Genomic DNA, 21,513 nt, shown 5'->3' on the forward strand with positions numbered 1-21,513 from the left:
ACACGAAAGAGTGATGGCATCTGCTCTGAGCTCAGCCCGTGGCTCAATGAAAAAGGACATAAGGACCCTGATGCACAAGCCGACGCCATTAGGAAAGTCTATAACAATGTGTTTTCAAATGACTGTCAGGAACTTTCTGCAGTTCAAGGTGGGCTCCCCTAAATACTTCTGTATCATTGCGGATGCTCCGAATGTGCTAGTATGTGGGGTGACCAAACACATTGTAAAAGTTACAAGACCTAGTGGCCTGCCTGCTGCTTTCATCTAGAAAACAATTAGCAAACCTGTCCTCCACTCCATTTAAACAAGTCTTTAAAAAAAAAATCGAGGCCCTTGTTTCTCTCATGCGTACAAATGTACATTTTGCGCCACTTCGCTGTTTTATGTCCACCCCTCCTGTTCCTGGGTTGTTACTGTTTTCATTGTGAAGGCAAGTGACATCTCCCTGTTATGGTTATATGCCTGCAATGTGTGTCCACGTTTGCTGTCAGCTGCTTGCGGTAGTTTAAAGTAGTTAGAAGTTAAGGCATAAACCTAAGATACAGAACATACTGACAACGCAAAAACATCACAATCCTTAGCAGTTCATATCCTACTGTGCAGTACAACAGACATTCAAAGGGGCGGCGCAGTGGTTAGCACTGCAGCCTCACAGTTCCAGGGACCCAGGTTCGATTCTGGGTACTGCCTGTGCGGAGTTTGCAAGTTCTCCCTGTAACCGCGTGGGTTTTCGCTGGCTGCTCCGGTTTCCTCCTACAGCCAAAAGACTTGCAGCCTGATAGGTAAATTGGCCATTGTAAATTGCCCTGAGTGTAAGTAGGTGATATGGGATTACTGCAGGGTTAGTATAAATGGGTGGTTGTTGGTCGGCACAGACACGGTGGGCCGACGGGCCTGTTGCAGTGCTGTATCTCTAAAAAAAAAACTCTTGCCAAAATATGTAGAAGTGAGATTCTTTTTTATTCATTCATGGGATGTGGGCATCGCTGGCTAGGCCAGCATTTATTGCTCATCCCTAATTGCCCTCGAGAAGGTGGTGGTGAGCTGCCTTCTTGAATTGCTGCAGTCCATGTGGGGTAGGTACACCCACAGTGCTGTTAGGAAGGGACTTCCAGGATTTTGACCCAGAGATATTAAAGGAACAGCAATATAGTGCCTAGTCAGGATAGTGTGTGACTTGGAGGGGAACTTGCAGGTGGTGGTGTTCCACGCATTTGCTGCCCTTGTCCTTCTGGGTGGTAGATGTCGCGGGTTTGGAAGGTGCTCTCTAAGGAGCTTTGGTGCGTTGCTGCAGTGCATCTTGTAGATGGTACACACTGCTGCCACTGCGCGTTTATGGTGGAGGGAGTGTATGTTTGTGAATGGGGTGCCAATCAAGCGGGCTGCTTTGTCCTGGATGGTGTCAAGCTTCTTGAGTGTTATTGGAGCTGCACCCATCCAGGAAAGTGGACAGTATGTCATCACACTCCTGACTTGTGCCTTGCAGTTGGATGGGCTTTAGGGAGTCAGGTGAGTTACTTGCAGCAGGATTCCTAGCCTCTGAACTGTTCTTGTAGCCACGGTATTTATATGGCTACTTCAGTTCAGTTTCAGATCAATGGTAACCCCCAGGATGTTGATCGTGGGAGATTCATGGTTCATAATGCCATTGAATGTCAAGGGGAGATGGTTAGATTCTCTCTTGTTGGAGATGGTCATTGCCTGGCACTTGTGTGGCATGAATGCTACTTGCCACTTATCAGCCCAAGCCTGGATATTGTCCAGGTCTTGCTGCATTTCTATATGGACTGCTTCAGTATCTGAGGAGTCGCGAATGGTGCTGAACATTGTGCAATCATCAGTGAACATCCCCACTTCTGACCTTATGATTGAAGAAAGGTCATTGATGAAGCAGCTGAAGATGGTTGGACCTAGTACACTACCATGAGGAACTCTTGCAGTGATGTCTTGGAGTTGAGATGATTGACCTCCAACAACCACAACCATCCTGCATTGTGCTTGGTATGACTCCAACCAGCGGAGAGTTTCCCTCCTGATTCCTATTGACTCCAGTTTTGCTAGGGCTCCTTGATGCCATACTCAGTCAAATGCTGCATTGATGTCAAGGGCTGTCACTCTCGCCTCTGGAGTTCAGCATTTTTGTCCATGTTTGAACCAAGGCTATAATGAGGTCAGGAGCTGAGTGGCCCTGACGGAACCCAAACTGAGCATCACTGATCAGGTTATTGCTAAGCAAGTGCCATTTAATAGCACTGTCGATGACACCTTCCATCACTTTACTGATTATTGAAAGTAGATTGATGGGGTGGTAACTGGCCAGGTTGGACTTGTCCTGCTTTGTGTGTACAGGACACACCTGAGCAATTTTCCACATTGTCGGGTAGATGCCAGTGTTGTAGCTGTACTGGAACAGCTTGGCTAGGGACACAGCAAGTTCTGGAGCACAGGTCTTCAGTACTATTGCCGTAATGTTGTCAAGGCCCATAGCCTTAGCAGTATCCAGTGCCTTCAATCGTTTCTTGATAATAGGTGGAGTGAATCAAATTGGCTGAAGACTGGCATCTGTGATACTGGGGACTTCAGGAGGAGGCCGTTTCAGGAGGAGACCAATTGTAGGACTGTTATTTCTAGTGAAAACACCCACAAGATTGAGATGTTTCATGTGACTCAGAATTAACTGAAACACATTACAAATCTAATCTCAAACAACCTTTCAAAGCTTAGAATGTAAAAGCAACATTTCTGGCATCTGGCAATATGGGGAAATAAAAAGAGTCCTTCAATCCAGTAAGATAGTCTTAATAGAGAATGGGTTTGATGTTATTTGTATTTGACGGAAAGAAATGATTTTAGAATTCCCAAGCAATTAATTGAATGGCGGAGCAGGCTCGTTGGAGGGCTGAATGACCTATGCCTGCTCCTATGTTGCTGTGTATAGGCAACAATGTTGTGGGTTGGTGCACATGCCATTGTCACCAGCTGATTTTACATGCGTCATGTGTTAGTTGCTTTGACATCAGAGCAGTTTGTGGTGACATCAAAGAATGTCCTATCGTTATTGTGTGAAATTGAATTTTGAGCTTTACAACCCTTATAAAGACGGAGAACACATAACGGCCAATTTTCCTCTATGGTTCCCCCAAATGTATCAATTTTTCTGGCACAAAACAGAAGAAAATTAGGCACAAATCTATTACTGAAAGTCTCTGTCCCAATTGTGATTCTCTGTACTTACAGTTGTGCTTCATACATTGATCCTTATTACTATTCATCTCGTACATTCTCCTCCGAGCATGTTGCCTTAAGCCACTGCTGACATTTCTCCTTGAAAATTCTTATTCTCTAGCACTCCCCAAGTCCAGACCAGATTTTCTCACTGAGATATCCTTACTCCTGACTTCACTCAGCCTCAACATGAAGCAAGTCCTCATCCTTGGTGATTTCATTCTCCATCTCAATTCACCTTGCCCTCTATTATCTCTTCACCACTATCTCCATATAAACTCTCCTATCCATATTCATGGTAATCCCGTCCACTACACCATCTCATATGACCTCTCTATTCCCATGGTCTCTATCACAGACAAGGCAATCTCCAATAATTACCTTATATTCGTCACCATCCATATTCCCGTTCCAATCCAAGTTCCTTTTGTATTTGTGCTTAGGGAAAAACACTCTCACAACTTCTACAACTGTTATTTCAAAATCCCCACTGCCTGTCTTTGGTCCTCCATTTGCCATAACAGTTCTGCTCAACATGCTTACCTTCTCCCCCTCCTCTTTTGATGCTCCTGAACCCAGTAAAACTAATACTCTGTCACATTCCGGTCATTCCCCTGACACATCCCCAACTTCACCTCCCCAAGTCAAGGGTTGCAGACTTGAGAGTGCCTTGATGACAATTACTTTCAATATCCACTGTCAGATCTGGTTGGACCACATCAAACACTAGAGGGTTTCACTTTCCTCTGTCAACAACACTCAATATTCCAGCAACATGTTGGAGAATAAAGATAACACACAGCTATTTTTCCTCCACTACAAAATGTGTCCTTAAATCCCTCTCCTCTGGTACTGCACTCTCTCCTTCAACAACAAATGTGAGGAGTTCATGGACTTCTTTGTAACTAAGATTACGACTGTCTGTTCAGCTGCCTATGCTGCTCCCTCCCTTCCCCTTGCATCTCCAAAATCATCTTTACCATGAGTCCCACCACCTGCTCCACATAATTGTTGACCACCCAACTTGTCTTCCTAGCCCCCATACAAGTTGACATTGTAAACGGCTCCTTGTCTTCAGATTCTACCCCATCTTTTAAAACTGACATCATCCAGTCCCCAAGAAACCCATCTGGATTTGTCCGTCCTTTCAAACTACTACCTTACCTTCAACCTCCCTTTCCCGTCCAAAGTTCTTGAACATATTTTGCATCCTAAATTCATGCCCATCTTTCCCACAACTCCATGTGCGAATTTCTCCAATCAGTTTTCTGCCTTTGCCACAAGACTGAAATAGTCAAAATCACAAATGACATCTGCGACTGTGGTGCACCAAGACCATTCTTGACTTCTCTGTAGCCTTTGACATGGTCAACACATAATCTTCCTCCAACAGCTTTCCTCCACTCCAGCTAAGGTGGGATTATCCATGATTGGATTCACTCCACATACCTAATCATAGATAAAGTATCTTTAGCACCATTATCTCTGATGTCCTCAAAAGGCCTATCCTTAGCCTCTCCTCTGCCTCAACCAGATGATGCACATTGACAACATCATCTGAAGATATGGGGTCAGCTTGCACATATCGGCGAATGACATCAAGCTCTGTCTCTTCACCACTGTCTCGACACCCCCACTGCCTGTGTTGTAAGATTGCTTGGCCAACATTTGGCCTTGAATGAACCAAAATGCTCTCCAGTTAAACAATGGAAGCAGCAAAGCCATCATCTTCTGCCCTCGCAACAAACTCCCTCACCACTGATTCCAACCCCTCTGCTGGCCAGACTCTCAGGTTAAAGCAGACTGCTGACAACCACAGTGTCCCATTTGACATCGAACTGACCCCATATCCTCACCATTACAAAGACCTCTTGCTTCCACTTCCTGAACAGCATCCACTTTTGCCCCTGCCTCAGGCCAAGTGTTACTGAAATCCTCATCCATGCATTTGTTACCTTGAGATTTGTTCTGGCTGTATTCCCATCCTATACCTTCCTCGACCTTCAGCTCACCCAAAACTCTGGTGCCTGTATCCTAGTACCCCTCCGTAACAATGATTCCTGGTTACTCAACATCTCAAATTTAAAATTCTCATCTGCATGTTTACATCTCTTCATTGCCTGTCCCTTCCTAGCTCAGCAACCTCCTCCAGATTTGCAAATGCCCCAGTATACCTCTCCTTCCTCTGGCCCACCATTGACAGTGTTCCATAAGTTGTTTAGGCCCTGTGTTCTGGAATTCCCTCACTAAACTGCTCTGCCTCTTCACCTCCCAGTTCTCCTTTAAAACTCTCCTTAAAACTAACCTCTGGCCAAGATGTTTGGTCAGTTCTCATAATATCTCCTTCTTTGGATGGGCATCCAGTTCTGTCTGATTACATTTCTATGAAACACCTTGAGGTATTTTTCTTTGTTAAAGGCACTACATCAATGCAAGTTGTTACTGATTTAATGGCACTGATGAACATCAATGTGGGCATAGATCAGTAATTTTACTGCTCTGCTGTCCAAAACAATGAGAGGTCTATGATGATTAATTATAAAACAATGCCTTGCCTCACTCTCCTTTGAATCTCTAAAAATATTGTTCTGCAACCACAACATAACATTTGTCTAACAGTCTTCAATCAATCAATCAGCATTTTCATTTTATTAAAAACTATAATACACATTTTGAAGTTAATCTCTGGATAAAGTGCTTACAGTGCTGGCATTGGTGAGGTTTCAGCTATTCATAAATCAATTGAGCTTTGCTGTCAAAGTTTGTGATGCCACCCCAACCCATTACAGCCTTAAATTATTGACAACTTCACCTATAATTTACACAGAACTGACCACAAATCTGAATGCCTTATTTACTATGAAGTCTTGCTTAAAAATGCATTTCTAGTTGTAAAAATCAATCTATACCACATGTAGTCAGATTAACTTCCAGATTTTTGTTTGCAGTAACTCATGCCTGTCAGATGTATGTGAGGTAATAAAAGGCTCTTGCAAAGGTTAATGTTGAATCATTTAATCAATGTACCGGAGACATTTATTAACTCTCACACTTGACAAATATAGGGTATTGTTAAAGGTTAGTATTTTAAGGAAAATGATTTAAGTTTTAAAATGACTGTCTGGCACTTAAATCACTTCCGGATCAAATGCTTTGAGCAAGTATTATTAGTTTTAAGCAGGGTGTCAACAGTCAGAATATAGACAATTTAACACACAAACATACATGGACATTAATTACTTACTTGAAAGTCATCTTCTTCTAAAATTTCCTTTCTCCATTTGATGAGGAAAGCAGCACAGACATATAAGTGGAAATGAGAAAATCCCTCTGGCTCTGACTGTAAAAGAATATCAACAGGAGTTACTTCAGAGACGAGACTGCCCAGAGGTATAAATCATTACGGTCCAATCTACTATGGGTGGCAACTGAACACAAGTGTAAAACACCATCCCAATTTATCAGACGGACATATGGCAAACCATTGGTATTACTCAAAATGGTAGTTTTTTTTATTTGTTCGTGGGATGTGGGTGTTGCCAACTAGGCTAGCATTTATTGCTCATTGCCCTAGAGAAGGTGGTGGTGAGCTGCCTTCTGGAACTGCTGCAGTCCTTGGGGTGCAGCTACACCAACAGTGCTGTTAGGAAGGGAGTTCCAGGATTTTACTCCAGCGACAGTGAAGGAATGGCTATATAGTTCCAAGTCAGGATAGTGTGTGGTTTGGAGGGGAACTTGCAGGCTGTGGAGTTCCCATGCATCTGCTGCCCTTGTCCTTCTAGGTAGAAGGTGCTGTCAAAGTAGCCTTGGTGAGTTGCTGCAGTGCATCTTGTATATCGTACACACTGCTGCCACTGTGCGTTGGTGGTGGAGGGAGTGAATGTTGAAGGTGATGGATGAAGTGCCACTCAAGCAGCCTGCTTTGTCCTGGATGGTGTCAAGCTTCTTGAGTGTTATTGGAATTGCACCCACCCAGGCAAGTGTAGAGTATTCCATCACAGTCCCGGCTTGTGCCTTGTAGATGGTGGACAGGCATTGGGGAGACAGGTGTCATGCAGGCCCTCACCTGCCAAGCATGAGACACATGAATTTCGCCATGTGGACATTAAATTTCAAACTGTTGTTGAAGTGAAGAAAGGACTTGATTTTAAAAATTGCCAGATTTTGGCTGGAAAGACATTTGTATATTAATAGACAGTGCTTGGAAAGGACAAAGGACCATTCCCTGACACATTCAATCCACAATGGACTTTTGATCACCAGACATTGAAGGTGGGGGAGCTTACATTCCAGGATGACTGCTAAAGTGGCCGAATACACAAGCAGACATGGTCAAATCAGCTAGTCACATGACTAACCTGCTGGGCAACCTGAGTATTTTGAATGTGTACAAAGAGTTTGGGCAGAAAGCAGAATGCTCCTGGACTGAGAAGATCTCTCCTGGCTGGCTCGCCACAGCTTCTCCTGTCTGCCTGCTCCCATCTCTCACAAGCCTCTAAATCCACGAAAGACACATGAACCCCAAGAGAGAAATGTCTCCTACAGTGAACAAGGTTTAAGAATAATTCTGGACCTCAAGGAAAAGCAAGATCTACCTACAATCAAGGACTCGACAGTAAGCTCGAAGAACCGTAACGAAAACTTTTCAGATATTGCCTCAAACTTTTCCCCTTTATTTTATCTGCTCTTTTCTGTCTCTATTTGCATATGTGTATCGCGTCTGCATGCTAGCATGGGCACACGTGTATCCATAGGCGTTAACCGAATTAGAGTTTAAGTTTAATAAATTTCAACTTTTCTTCTTTAAACCTAAGAAAGCCCGTTTGTGCTTTCTTTGCCTTATAATTGGAAAGTGGTGAACAAGGATTCACCAAGGGGAAGCTAAAAACACAGTGTGTTTAAAATTAAACCCTGTTACAGTAAGACCAAGTGAAGGCTGAGAGGGACTTCTAGACACCTTTCTCACCTGGTCGTAACACAGGAGGGGAGTTACTCGCCGCAGAATTCCCAACATCTGACCTGTTCTTGCAGCCATGGTATTTATATGGCTACTTTAGTTCAGTTTCTAGTGAATGGTAATCCCCCAGGATGTTGATAGTGGGGGATTCAGCGATGGTAATGAAATTGAATATCAATAGATTCTCTCTTGTTTGAGATGGTCATTGCTTGGCACTTGTGTGGCGTGAATGTTACATGCCACTTATCAGCCCAAGCATGGCTGTTGTCCAAGTCTTGCTGCATATGGACATGGGCTGATTCAGTATCTGAGCTGTCACGAATGGTGCTGAACATTGTGCAATCATCAGTGCACATCCCCACTTCTGGCCTTATGATGGAAGAAGGTCATTGATGAAGCAGCTGAAGATGACTGGGCCTAGGACTCTACCCTGAGGAACCCCTGCAGTGATGTCCTGGGACTGAGATGATTGATTTCCAACAACTAAAACCGTCTTCCTCTGTGCTAGGTATGCCTCCAAGCAGCGGAGAGTTCTCCACGATTCCCACTAGCTCCAGTTTTGCTAGGGCTCCTTGTGCTGTACTCGGTCAAATGCTGCCTTGATGTCAAGGGCAGTCACTCTCACCTCACCTCTGGAGTTGAGCTATTTTGCCCATGTTTGGACCAAGGCTGTAATGAGGTCAGGAGCTGAGTGGCCCTGGCAGAACCCAAACTAAGCATCACTGAACAGGATATTGCTGAGCAAGTGCTGCTTGATAGCACTGTCGATGACATCTTCCATCACTTTGCTGATGATCGGGGGTAGACTGATAGGGGGTTAATTGGCCGAGTTGGATTTGTCCTGTTTTTTGTGCACAGGACATACCTGGGCAATGTTCCACTTTGCTGGGTAGATGCCAGTGTTGTAGCTGTACTGGAACAGCTTGGCTAGGGACCCAGCTAGTTCTAGAGCACAGGTCTTCAGTACTATTGCCAGAATGCTGTCAGGGCCCATAGCCTTTGCAGTATCCAGTGCCATCAGCCGTTTCTTGATATCACGTGGAGTGAATCGGATTGGCTGAAGACAGGCATCTGTGATGCTGGGGACTTCAGGAGGAGGCTGAGATGGATCATCCACTTGGCACTTCTGCCTGAAGATGGATGTAAATGCTTCAGCCTTGATGCTATAAATCTTGCAAAGAACGTTAGAATGGCTTCTAATTTTTTTAAAACAATTTTTATTAATAACTATAGGTTTTTTTGCTGCTTGAGAGTTGAAATATCTCTTCTATTTATCTCTTCCTTAATTCAGTTTTGGTTAAAAATATCTATTTCAAACTCTCCCAAATGCTCAGCAAGTTTATCCAGTGAGTAGTTAAAGCTTATAGATAAAGAAGGTCCCAGGTTTCAACTAATTAGTTGATCTCAGCCAGGTGGTAGAAGAGATGTTACAATTTACCTCAGCACCCCAGGAATAGAGAAAGAAAAAATTGCCAGCAGTGTCACTTCTGATGACTATTGCAGCTAGAAGTGTAGATAATTCGATGAGAACAGAAGAGGCTGTGATTCCACCACAACTGGTTGGTTTTCCATCACTCATGAACAGGGGTCATATATGAATAATGGTCATTTGGTAATGGTCATTTGGACACACTGGAGAGTGAAAACCACCTGCAAAATTATACTCCAGCAATAAGGTTTTGGGAGGAAATAAAATTGGCACTAATAAAAGGAAGACTAACCCTATGTAAAATATTCAGTACAGCCCACACTATTTGACAAGGTTTGAATTTGCCATCATCTGTTGCATGAACCAGAATTCATTACCAATTAATGAACTGAATTGGACAGAATTTTTAAATTTGTATTACTGAAAAATGTTCGTGTTTGTAGGTTCTTTACTCAGAGTATTAGAATCAGTTGGACTTAGAGCTCTCCGCATGCACTGCAGCTCACATGCTTCTTTGACTCACATAAGGGAATGGATGAGCAATAGCACATATCTTTATCGAGTAGTTCTCCCTTGTTAGCACACTTTTTGATATATAACTACTGGTTAGATACAGCCTGGAAGCTCTATGTGATATTGTGAAGCTCCACTCCAGTATCATTATGAAAGGAGATGGTGGAATGTAGGCAGCACTCATGATTCATCAGGCCATTGAAATGGAACTTCACAACATCAACGTGCGGGGAGCCTCAACACAAAATATTTGTTTCAGGCGATCTCTAACCAGCACTTTTAAACCAAGTAACAATAAGTTTAGGGGTGGCACAGTGGCGCAGTGGTTAGCACCGCAGCCTCACAGCTCCAGGGACCCGGGTTCGATTCTGGGTACTGCCTGTGCGGAGTTTGCAAGTTCTCCCTGTGTCTGCGTGGGTTTCCTCTGGGTGCTCCGGTTTCCTCCCACAGTGATGCCAAAGACTTGCAGGTTGATAGGTTAATTGGCCGTTATAAATTGCCCCTAGTGTAGGTAGTTGGTAGGGAAATATATAGGGACAGGTGGGGATGTGGTAGGAATATGGGATTAGTGTAGGATTGGTATAAATGGGTGGTTGATGGTCGGCACAGACTCGGTGGGCCGAAGGGCCTGTTTCAGTGCTGTATCTCTAAACTAAACTAAACTAAGTGACAGAGACATTGATAAATGTACAGACAACTTATCTTTATATAGCATCTCAAAGGACCATTCTTCTTTCTTATTAGCATGTCCTTTACAATATTCCCATACATTTGTAACATTCGCGCCACACAAGTGCCAGGCAATGACCATCTCCAACAAGAGAGAATCTAACCATCTCCCCTTGACATTCAACAGCATTACCATCGCTGAATCCCCCACTATCAACATCCTAGGGGCTACCATTGACCAGAAACTGAACTGGAGTAGCCATATAAATACCGTGGCTACAAGAGCAGGTCAGAGGCTAGGAATCCTGAGGCGAGTAACTCACCTCCTGACTCCCCAAAGCCTGTCCACCATCCACAAGGCACAAGTCAGGAGTGTGATGGAATACTCTCCACTTGCCTGGATGGGTGCAGCTCCAACAACACTCAAGAAGCTCAACACCATCCAGGACAAAGCAGCCCGCTTGATTGGCACCCCATCTACAAACATTCACTCCCTCCACCACCGACGCACAGTGGCAGCAGTGTGTACCATCTACAAGATGCACTGCAGCAATGCACCAAGGCTCCTTAGACAGCACCTTCCAAACCTGCAACCTCTACCAACTAGAAGGACAAGGGCAGCAAATACATGGGAACACCACCACCTGCAAGTTCCCCTCCAAGTCACACACCATCCTGACTTGGAACTATATCGCAGTTCCTTCACTGTCACTGGGTCAAAATCCTGGAATTCCCTTCCTAACAGCACTGTGGGAATACCTACCCCAAATGGACTGCAGCGATTCATGAAGGCAGCTCACCACCACCGTCTCAAGGGCAATTAGGGATGGGCAATAAATGCTGGTCTGGCCAGCGTCGCCCACATCCCATCAATAAATCAAAAAAAAAATACAAATATCTGTCTTTTGGTTTTCATTTAAAAATTATGAAAGGTGTTAATAGAACACCTGTTCCAATGGCAGAAGAGTAAAACAGAGGATTCAGAAGTAATTGGCAAAAGTTGGAGATGAGATGAGAATTTTTTTTACATCAAGTTAGTATGATCCGGAATGCACTGCCTGAAAAAGTGGTGGAAGCAGATTCAGTCGTAACTTTCACTGTTCAGCCAACTCAAATTGATCGATCTGAGGTCTTGAAAATATCAATTGACCCAACATCCACAGCCTTTTTGGGGAGCAAGTTCCAGATTTCCACTGCGCTTCATGTGAAATGACTGAGCACTATTTTTAAGATTATGTCCTCTTGTTCTGGAGTCCCCACCGGAGAAAATTTTCTTTCTATATCTACTCTAGCAAATCCCTTTATCATTTTAAGCAACTAATCCAATAAACTCAAAGGAATACAAGCCAAGTTTAAGCAATCTTTACTTACAATTTAACCCTTTATTGCTGGTATAATTCTGGTGAATCTGTCTCTATTCTTTCCAAGGCCAAGTTTTATTTCCTGAAGTTCGGTGCTCAAAACTGAGTGCAGTACTGCAGATGGGGTCTGGCCTCAGCTTTATACAACTGAAGAAACATCGCTCCCTCACTTCTGAATTCTAGCCTCTTAAATAAGGGTCAACAATCCATTAGCCATTTTAATTACTGTTTTTAACTCTGCATTAGCTTTTACTGATTTGCGTACATGGACAGCTAAAGCTCTTCGCTTTTCCAAATTTCCTGGTCAGTCACTATTAAAACATTACTACCCAAGTGGATGCCTATGGGATTTTTCATATTACCTGCATTTAGCCAATCAACAATTGTGGAGAACTTTCAATTTTGCATCAGGGCAAAGTATAGTTTGTTATGCTGTTAAAATAAGCCATCTTTAAAGTTTGGCTCATGCAATGCTATTGAGACCAATACTTATTCTGAAAACCAGTGAACTCATACAGTAGGATCTCCAAGCAGATACAAGCTGAAAAACAGATCTGCACCATAAACTTCTCCTACAAGTATAAAACCTGATTTGTCATTTCAACTGCAGGAAAATTGACTGTTTGTACAAGTACAATTTAATTGTAAAACTGTTCAGTCCTAAATTTATCAATAGATTGCTCAAAGGCCACAGTGGAACAGCTTGCAGTGAATTTGGAATTATTGAAAATCCACTTGGAATGACAGGATTGCAACACCCAAATTCACTTACCATGTAACTGAATGGAATAGCACACCTATGGTACTTAAATTGATATGTGCTTATGAGGAGAATTAGAGTGCTAATGTCCCACCTCTTCATTCCATAAGGGGCCTCTTAGAATGCACCTTGCAGATCAATAGAAACCAGTGCCACCAGCATGAATATGACTGATTTTTGATTATTAATTCCTGGAATTAGTCTAATTGTATTTGAGGCCCTAGGTATCTACCTCTCGCTAATTAAAAAGCAGAAAAATGCATAAAACACTGAGAGAGAGAAACCGAGTTAATGTTTCAGGTTGATGACCTTTCATCAGAGTTAGTTCCAACAAAGGGACATTGACCTGAAATGTTAACTCTGTTTCTCTCTCTGCAGATGCTGCCTGACCCGCTGAGCATTTCCAGCACATTCTGGCTGGGATTTAACGCGGGGAGGGGGTGGAGGGGAGGGTGGGTCTGGTAGCACTGCCCATCAGCTAGAAAGTTAGGGATGAGCCTGCTTCCGCTGGCCCTGGAAGGCATGATTGTATTTTATGGTCCTCAGGCAATTAACTCCCTACAGTCATGGCTTACGCCCCTCTAAGGCAGAATGTCCCGCCTCCAACAGCTGCCAGCCAATCAGAGGGCAGGCAGCTGTTCCGTCTCAGCAGTGCCACCAGGACAGGGTGCAGGTAAATGGGGTCAGGGATCAATGGAGCCAAACAGGCAGACCCTGGTGAGGGGCTGGTGGGATGGTCAATTGCGAGGGCAGGGAGAGGTCTTCCAGTGGGGGCTGTACTTAATGCTGGAGGGGTGTCCTCTGTGGGGTACAGGATGCCCGATCAGGAAGGACCTCCCCCCACCTAGGCCACAGGGAGGTCGCCAAGTATTACTGGGCGGCCTTCCCAGGTGGCAAAGTATCCATCCAAAGTACCAGAAGTGGTGGGAAGAGTCCCTTAAGTGGCCATTAATTAGCTACAAGGGCCTCAACTGACCCAACGCAGACAGGTCACAGCTACCTCTCCCGCCACTGGTATAATACCAGCAGAAGTGAGCAGGCGACAGGCATGGCACCCCCTGCCATGCCACCCGATTTTACTCCCAGCTCCCTGCTCCCAGTATGGGGGAGGGTGGGGGGGGGGGCGGGGTGTGGAAATTCTAGGTATTTAAAAAAGAAAAGAGTTAACAAAGTGAGCTTTGGTCCTATAGAAAGCGAGTCTGGGGAATTAATAATGGATAATAAGGAGATGTCAGATGAATTGAACAGATACTTTGCATCGGTCTTCACTATTGAGGTTACAAATAACATCCCAGTATTAGCTGTAAGTCAGGAAATGGAAGGGAGGGAGGAACTCAAGAAAATTCCAATCACCAGGGAAGTGGTACTAAACTTATTGAATGATGGAGCAGGCTCTCAGGGCCAAGTGACCTACTCCTAATTTGTATGTTCATATGTCCAGCCTCTGTTCTTATTTCAGATTTCTAGCATCTGGAGCATTTCCCTTCTACCTCTCTCTGGTTAGCTTCACAACATTTCTTTTGTAAATTTGAATTTTCTTTTTTTTTTAAAAAGTCTTTTTCATTCATTTTCCTTTCTCCATCAATTTTGTCCTTTTTCATCTGAAAGGTGCTAACTCCTTGTTGGATTCAAGAGGGTGCTGGTTCCATGACAATGGTTACCAGTGGTGTAATTCACTATTGGGGCATCACAGCTGTACCAAATCCTATCCTTATCCGACATCCACATTCACACTATAATTTGCTCTATAGGCAGGTGACAATTTAATTATGACAGACATGTTTTCTATTCTTTTACACAGTAAGTGAATTAGACAATTTCAATGGTTCCACCGCCTACTCCAACATGAGACACTTAATAGTGATATGGAATGGAGCCCTGGTTGGCTTTTGCACTCCACTGTTCAGGAATGCTCACTATCTCAGTTAATAGTACAGACCAAGGCTTGAATCTGGGACCTTCCGGATATGAATGAATCATCGAATAATTACAACACAGAGGAGGCCATTCAGCCCATCATGTCTGTGGCAGCTCTCTGCAACAGCAACTCAGCTGGTCCCATTCCTCCACCCTTTCCCCATAGCCCTGCAAATTTTCTCTCTTTAGATGTTTATCCAATTCCCTTTTGAAAGCCCGATTGTATCTGCCTGCATCGCACTCACAGGTGGTGCATTCCAGATCACAAATACTGGCTGCGTAAAAAAGTATTTCCTCACGTTGCCTCTGTTTCGTTTGCCAATCACCTTAAATCAGTATCCTCTGGTTCTCAACCCTTCTGCCAATGGGAACACTTTCTCTCTATCTACTCTGTATAAACTTCTCATGATTTTGAACATCTCTACCAAATCTCTGCTCAACCCTCTCTTCTCCAAGGATAACAACCCCAGCTTTTCCAATCTATGCATGTAACTGGTCTTTCAACCTTGGAACCATTACCATATATCTTTTCTGCACCTTCTCTAAAGCCTTCATATCCTTCCTAAAGTGAGGTGCCCAGAATTGGACACAATACCCCAGTTGAGGCTGAGCCAGACCTTTAAAAAGGCTCAACATTACTTCCTTGCTTTTGTACTCTATGCCTCTATTTATAAAGCCAAGGATCCCATGTGCCTTTTTAGCCAATTTCTCAACCTGCCCTTGCACTTTTAACAATTTGTTCACATGTATTCCCAGGACCCTCTTTAAAATTGTGCCCTTTATATGGCCTCGCCTCATTCTTCCTATGAAAACCTATCACTTCACACTTCTCTGCATTAGACTTCATCTTCCACATGTCTGCTCTTTCCTCTGGCCTGTATATGTACTCTTGAAATCTATTACTATTCTCGTCACAGTTCACAGTAATTCCATATTTTATGTCATCTGTGAATTCTGAAATTGCGCCCTGCACACCCAAGTTTAGGTCATTAACATATATCAAGAAAAGCAGTGGTCCTAGCACCAACCCCTGGGGAACCCCACTGCATACCATCCTCCAGTCCAAAAAACAACCGTTCACCACTACCCTCTGTTTCCTGTCATTCGGCCAACTTCATATCCAAACTGCCACTGTCGCTTTCATTCCATGGTTTAGCAATGCACTATCTTACCAGGGAGCTTGATAAGTTCTTTAACTTTCATTTTTGCAACACTTCCTCTAATTTGCTTTAACCTTCAGTTCCCTTGGATAATAGGTTGATGCAGTGCTGCTTGCATGCTTATTTCTAATTAATAGCAATAAGTAAAAAATACTACTGAGAGGAGAGAGGTGTTGGCATGGTTCGGCAAGAAAGATTTAACAACTTTGCTACATTTTTACTGAAATGTAATCTCCCCAGAGCTTTCAACAAAGGGCAGCTGTTCAATATTATACCATAATACTATTGTCAAGTGAAACTAAAACAAAAATAAATTTCAATTCTTCAATCTTTGGCAGGAAAATTAAAGCAGGAATCTTTGTGAAGCTCCTTATTAATGTAAATTAGTCATTTCCTTGTACTTCAAAAGATATGTTTAATGAGCATTGTGCCTTTGTGCCCTTCACTCAAAATATTCATAGCAACTAGGGATATAAATGCAACATTATTCCAGAACATGACACTGTACATAGCAAATATATGGAACAAAAGCAATAGATGAGCTTAGAAGAGGTGTAAATGGCATTAGCAAAATCATTACCAACAGCTGCTGTCTGAAAATGTGGAAGCAGTGGTTATAATCTGAAACTGGTGAACTCAATGTTGAGTCTGGAAGGCTGTAAAGTGCCTCATCGAAAAATAAGATGCTGTTCCTCAAGCTTCCGTTGGGCTTCATTAGAACAGTGTAGGAGGCCGAGGTCAGAATGGGAGTAGGGCGGAGAATTAAAATGACAAGTGACTGGAAGCTCAGGATCACACTTGCAGACCAAACAGAGGTGTTCTGCAAAGAGATCACCCAATCTGCGTTTGATCTCCCCAATGTAGAGGAGACTGCATCATGAACTGCGATTACAGTATAGTAAATTGGAAGAAGTTACACTAAATTGAAAGGAATATCTGAAGTACATTGTTCAAATTTTCAAATGATATGACAGGAGAACAAGGATGAGAAATTTTTGTAATAAAACAGGACTTGAAATACTGTGTCATAGAAGGCTAAGAGGAAATTCAATTTAGATTTCAAAGTGTTTTCAAAGGACGAATTGAGCAGGACCATTTCCATGGATTGGGAAGTCACTCACCATGCGGTATCAATTTAATACTGAGAGTAAGCAGCGAGGTTAAGAGAAATTTCTTTATAGAGTTGTTAGGGCGTGGAATGTTTTGCTGCAGGAAGTTGTTGAGGCAGAGATCATGGAATATTTTAAGAGACGACTTGAAGCAGATGAAGATACAGGGTGAGAGGGCCAGAGCAGGACAGTGTGATTAGTTTTGGATTTCTTTAGCAAAGAACCAGCACAGAAACGATGAGCTGTAAACCCACATGGTTCTCTGCAGATGAAAGCTGTTCCACGGAGTCAGAAAGATTTTACCAAATGGAATGAAGCAGGAACTGAAGAAACTAGATTGGGGGCGGCTGTTTGAGGGTAAATCAACAACTGACATGTGGGAGTCTTTCAAACGTCAGTTGATTAGAATCCAGGACCAGCATGTTCCTGTGAGGAAGAAGGATACGTTTGGCAAGTTTCGGGAACCTTGGATAATGCGGGATATTGTGAGCTTCGTCAAAAAGAAAAAGGAAGCATTCGTAAGGGTTGGAAGGCTAGGAACAGACAAATCCCTTGAGGAATATAAAGACAGTAGGAAGGAACTTAAGCAAGGAGTCAGGAGGGCTAAAAGGGGCCATGAAAAGTCATTGGCAAACAGGATTAAGGAAAATCCCAAGGCTTTTTATACATATATAAACAGCAAGAGGGTAACTAGGGAAAGGGTTGGCCCACTCAAGGACAGAGAAGGGAATTTACGTGTGGAGCCAGAGGAAATGGGCGAGGTACTAAATGAGCACTTTGCATCAGTATTCACCAAACAGAAGGACTCGGTGGATGATGAGCCGAAGGAACGGAGTGTAGATAGTCTCAGTCATCTCATTATCAAAAAGGAGGTGGTGTTGGGTGTCTTGCAAAGCTTTAAGGTAGATAAGTCCCCAGGGCCTGATGGGATCTACCCCAGAATACTGAGGGAGGCAAGGGAAGAAATTGCTGGGGCCTTGACAGAAATCTTTGCATCCTCATTAGCTACAGGTGAGGTCCCACAGGACTGGAGAATAGCCAATGTTGTTCCTTTGTTTAAGAAGGGTAGCAAGGATAATCCAGGAAATTATAGGCCGGTGAGCCTTACGTCAGTGGTCGGGAAATTATTAGAGAGGATTCTTCGGGACAGGATTTACTTCCATTTGGAAACAAACGAACTTATTAGCGAGAGGCAGCATGATTTTGTGAAAGGGAGGTCATGTCTCACTAATTTGATCGAGTTTTTTGAGGAAGTGACAAAGATGATTGATGAAGGAAGGGCAGTGGATGTTGTCCATATGGACTTCAGTAAAGCCCTTGACAAGGTCCCTCATGGCAGACTGGTACAAAAGGTGAAGTCACACAGGATCAGAGGTGAGCTGGCAAGATGGATACAGAACTGTCTCAGTCATAGAAGACAGAGGGTAGCAGTGGAAGGGTGCTTTTCTGAATGGAGGGATGTGACTAGTGGTGTTCCGCAGGGATCAGTGCTGGGACCTTTGCTGTTTGTAGTATATATAAATGATTTGGAGGAAAATGTAGCTGGTCTGATTTGTAAGTTTGCGGACGACACAAAGGTTGGTGGAGTTGCGGACAATGTTGAGGATTGTCAGAGGATACAGCAGGATATAGATCGGTTGGAGGCTTGGGCGGAGAAATGGCAGATGGAGTTTAATCCGGACAAATGTGAGGTAATGCATTTTGGAAGGTCTAATGCAGGTGGGAGGCATACAGTAAATGGCAGAGCCCTTAGGAGTATTGACAGGCAGAGAGATCTGGGCGTACAGGTCCACAGGTCACTGAAAGTGGCAACGCAGGTGGATAAGGTAGTCAAGAAGGCATACGGCATACTTGCCTTCATCGGTCGGGGCATAGAGTATAAAAATTGGCAAGTCATGCTGCAGCTGTACAGAACTTTAGTTAGGCCACATTTAGAATATTGCGTGCAATTCTGGTTGCCACACTAACAGAAGGACGTGGAGGCTTTGGAGAGGGTACAGAAGAGGTTTACCAGGATGTTGCCTGGTGTGGACGGCATTAGCTATGAAGAGAGGTTGGATAAACTCGGATTGTTTTCACTGGAACGACGGAGGTGGAGGGGTGACATGATAGGGGTTTACAAAGTTATGAGTGGCATGGATAGAGTGGATAGTCAGAAGCTTTTCCCCAAGGTGGAAGAGTCAGTTACTAGGGGACATAGGTTTAAGGTGAGAGGGGCAAAGTTTAGAGGGGATGTGCGAGGCAAGTTCTTTACACAGAGGGTAGTGAGTGCCTGGAACTTGTTGCCGGGGGAGGTGGTGGAAGCAGGTACGATAGCGACATTTAAGAGGCATCTTGACAAATACATGAATAGGATGGGAATAGAGGGATACGGTCCCCGGAAGTGCAGAAGGTTTTAGTTTAGGCATTCATCAAGATCGGTGCAGGCTTGGAGGGCCGAATGGCCTGTTCCTGTGCTGTACTGTTCTTTGTTGTTTGTTCAAATGTTGTAATAGCAACCATTGTTTGTGTGCCAGTCACTTTTCAAAATAGCTTATATTTAAAAGCAGTTCGAGTCACCTACAAAAGGCAAAATGATTAAAGGCACTCCAAACTGCACTTGAAGAAGTAACTTTGTAACAAAACCTTTGGATTCAATGGGGTGCAGTATGTATCAAGTGACTGGTGTAAATCACTCATGCATTGGATAAAGTAAAGGTATTTTTACACTAGTTCTGATATCAGAACAGTGGTGTTATACTAGCTCCCCAAGGCCAGTTTTGTTGCTTATTTTTCAATGGTTTCCCCATCAGATGCCAGACTGGGAACTTGACAAACCTGGCGGCACTCAAAAAATGCAGCAGAAAATGAATCTGCACTGCTGCCAGAACAAGTTAAATTGGCAGTTTTATATTTCCTAGTTCAGCCGATGACAGGAGAACAATGTGCCTGCCATCATTTCACTTTTATTGCATAAAAGCAGTTCCACTGATTCAAAAAGAAAAAGAAAGCACAAAAGTGGGAAAAGGAGAGATTGATAGTACCTGCAAGATCAAAAGGACTGCATGAGTAACAATCTACCCAGATCAGTGTGAAAGATTGGTTAGTAGTCAGGACTCGGCATAAGCTAAGAAATGGTGAAAAAAATTAAACAATAGCAATCAGAAATTTAACAGGTAGGAAAATAGGGAGCACTTAAAACAACAACGTGCATTTATATAGTGCTTCAACATAATAAATCACCGCAAGGCTCTTTACGGAAGCACTGTGGAACAAAGTTCAACACTGAGCCACATAAGATATTCGGCCAAATGACCAAAAGTTTGGTAAAAGAGGTAGGTTTTAAGAAGCGTCTTAAAGGAGGAAAGAGAGGCAGAGAGTCAGAGAGATATAGGGATGGAATTAGAGTTTTGGGACTAGACAGCTGAAGGTACATCTGCCAACGGTGGAGTGATTATAATTGGGGGTGCTCAAGAGGCCAGAATTGGCAGAGCGCAGAGATTTGGGGGATGTAGGGCTGAAGGATATTACCGAGATAGGGATAGGTGAGGCCATGGAGGCATTTGAAACAAGGATGAGAATTTTAAAAATGAGGCATTGCTTGACTGGGAGCCAATGTAGATCAGTAAGCACAGGGCAGATAGGTGAGCTGGTTTGGTGCAAATTAAGAAATGTGCAGCAGAGCTTTGAAAGACCTCAAGCTTGCACAGGTTTGAACGTGGGAGGCCAGGCAGGAGTGCATTGGAATAATCAAGACTAGAGATAACAAAGACATGGATGAGGGTTTCAGCAGCAGTTCAGCTGAGGCAAGGGCAGTGTCGGGCAATGTTGCAGAAGTAGAAATAGGTGGTCATCATGCTGGCACTAATGTGTGGTAGGAAGTTCATCTTGAGGTCAATTATAACACCAAGGCTACGAACAGTCTGGTTCAGCCTCAAACACTTGCCAGGGAGAGGAATAGAATCAGTGACGAGGAAATGCAGTTTGTGATGAGGGCCGCAGACAATTTCTTTTGTCTTCTCAATATTTAATTGCAGGAAATTTCTGCTCATTCAATACTGGATGTTGGACAAGGAATCAGACAATTTAGAGACAGATGTGGGATGAAGAGAGAGGTTTTTAGATAAACTTTAAATTTATTCGTGTTACTGTTATTTTCCTTTTCCGTAAAAAGGTTTTGATGCATTTTATCTCCTTGATTCCAGACAATTTTACTTAAGACTCAGGATGACATACAGCAAACCTATTGGCTCGGATTTCGTGGTCAGCAGTGAAGTGACTGCGTCACCACTGATCTCAAAGAAAACTGTCCCCAAAGATCTAGCGACCGCGGTGGCATGGATTTTCCCCTTTGCGAACGTAAGTTTGAATCTGTTGCCAAGCCAAGGGGATCTCCAGGCATCCAGCAATAGTGATCTTGTCTAGCAGGATAAA

General features: G+C 43.5%; 1 protein-coding gene across 3 annotated transcripts in view; it reads right to left on the bottom strand.

The window, feature by feature from the left end:
- The window catches only part of LOC137383867 (TBC1 domain family member 22B-like), a 509,534-nt gene that overhangs the window by 28,268 nt on the left and 459,753 nt on the right, over nt 1–21,513 (bottom strand). For all 3 annotated transcript variants that reach the window (XM_068057201.1, XM_068057200.1, XM_068057198.1), the window contains one exon: nt 6,470–6,565. In XM_068057201.1, coding sequence (XP_067913302.1) covers nt 6,470–6,565 — 96 coding nt within the window. The remainder of the gene's footprint in view (nt 1–6,469; nt 6,566–21,513) is intronic.

Source organism: Heterodontus francisci, chromosome 25 (genome assembly GCF_036365525.1).
Source record: "Heterodontus francisci isolate sHetFra1 chromosome 25, sHetFra1.hap1, whole genome shotgun sequence".
NCBI classification, from domain to species: Eukaryota; Metazoa; Chordata; class Chondrichthyes; order Heterodontiformes; family Heterodontidae; genus Heterodontus; species Heterodontus francisci.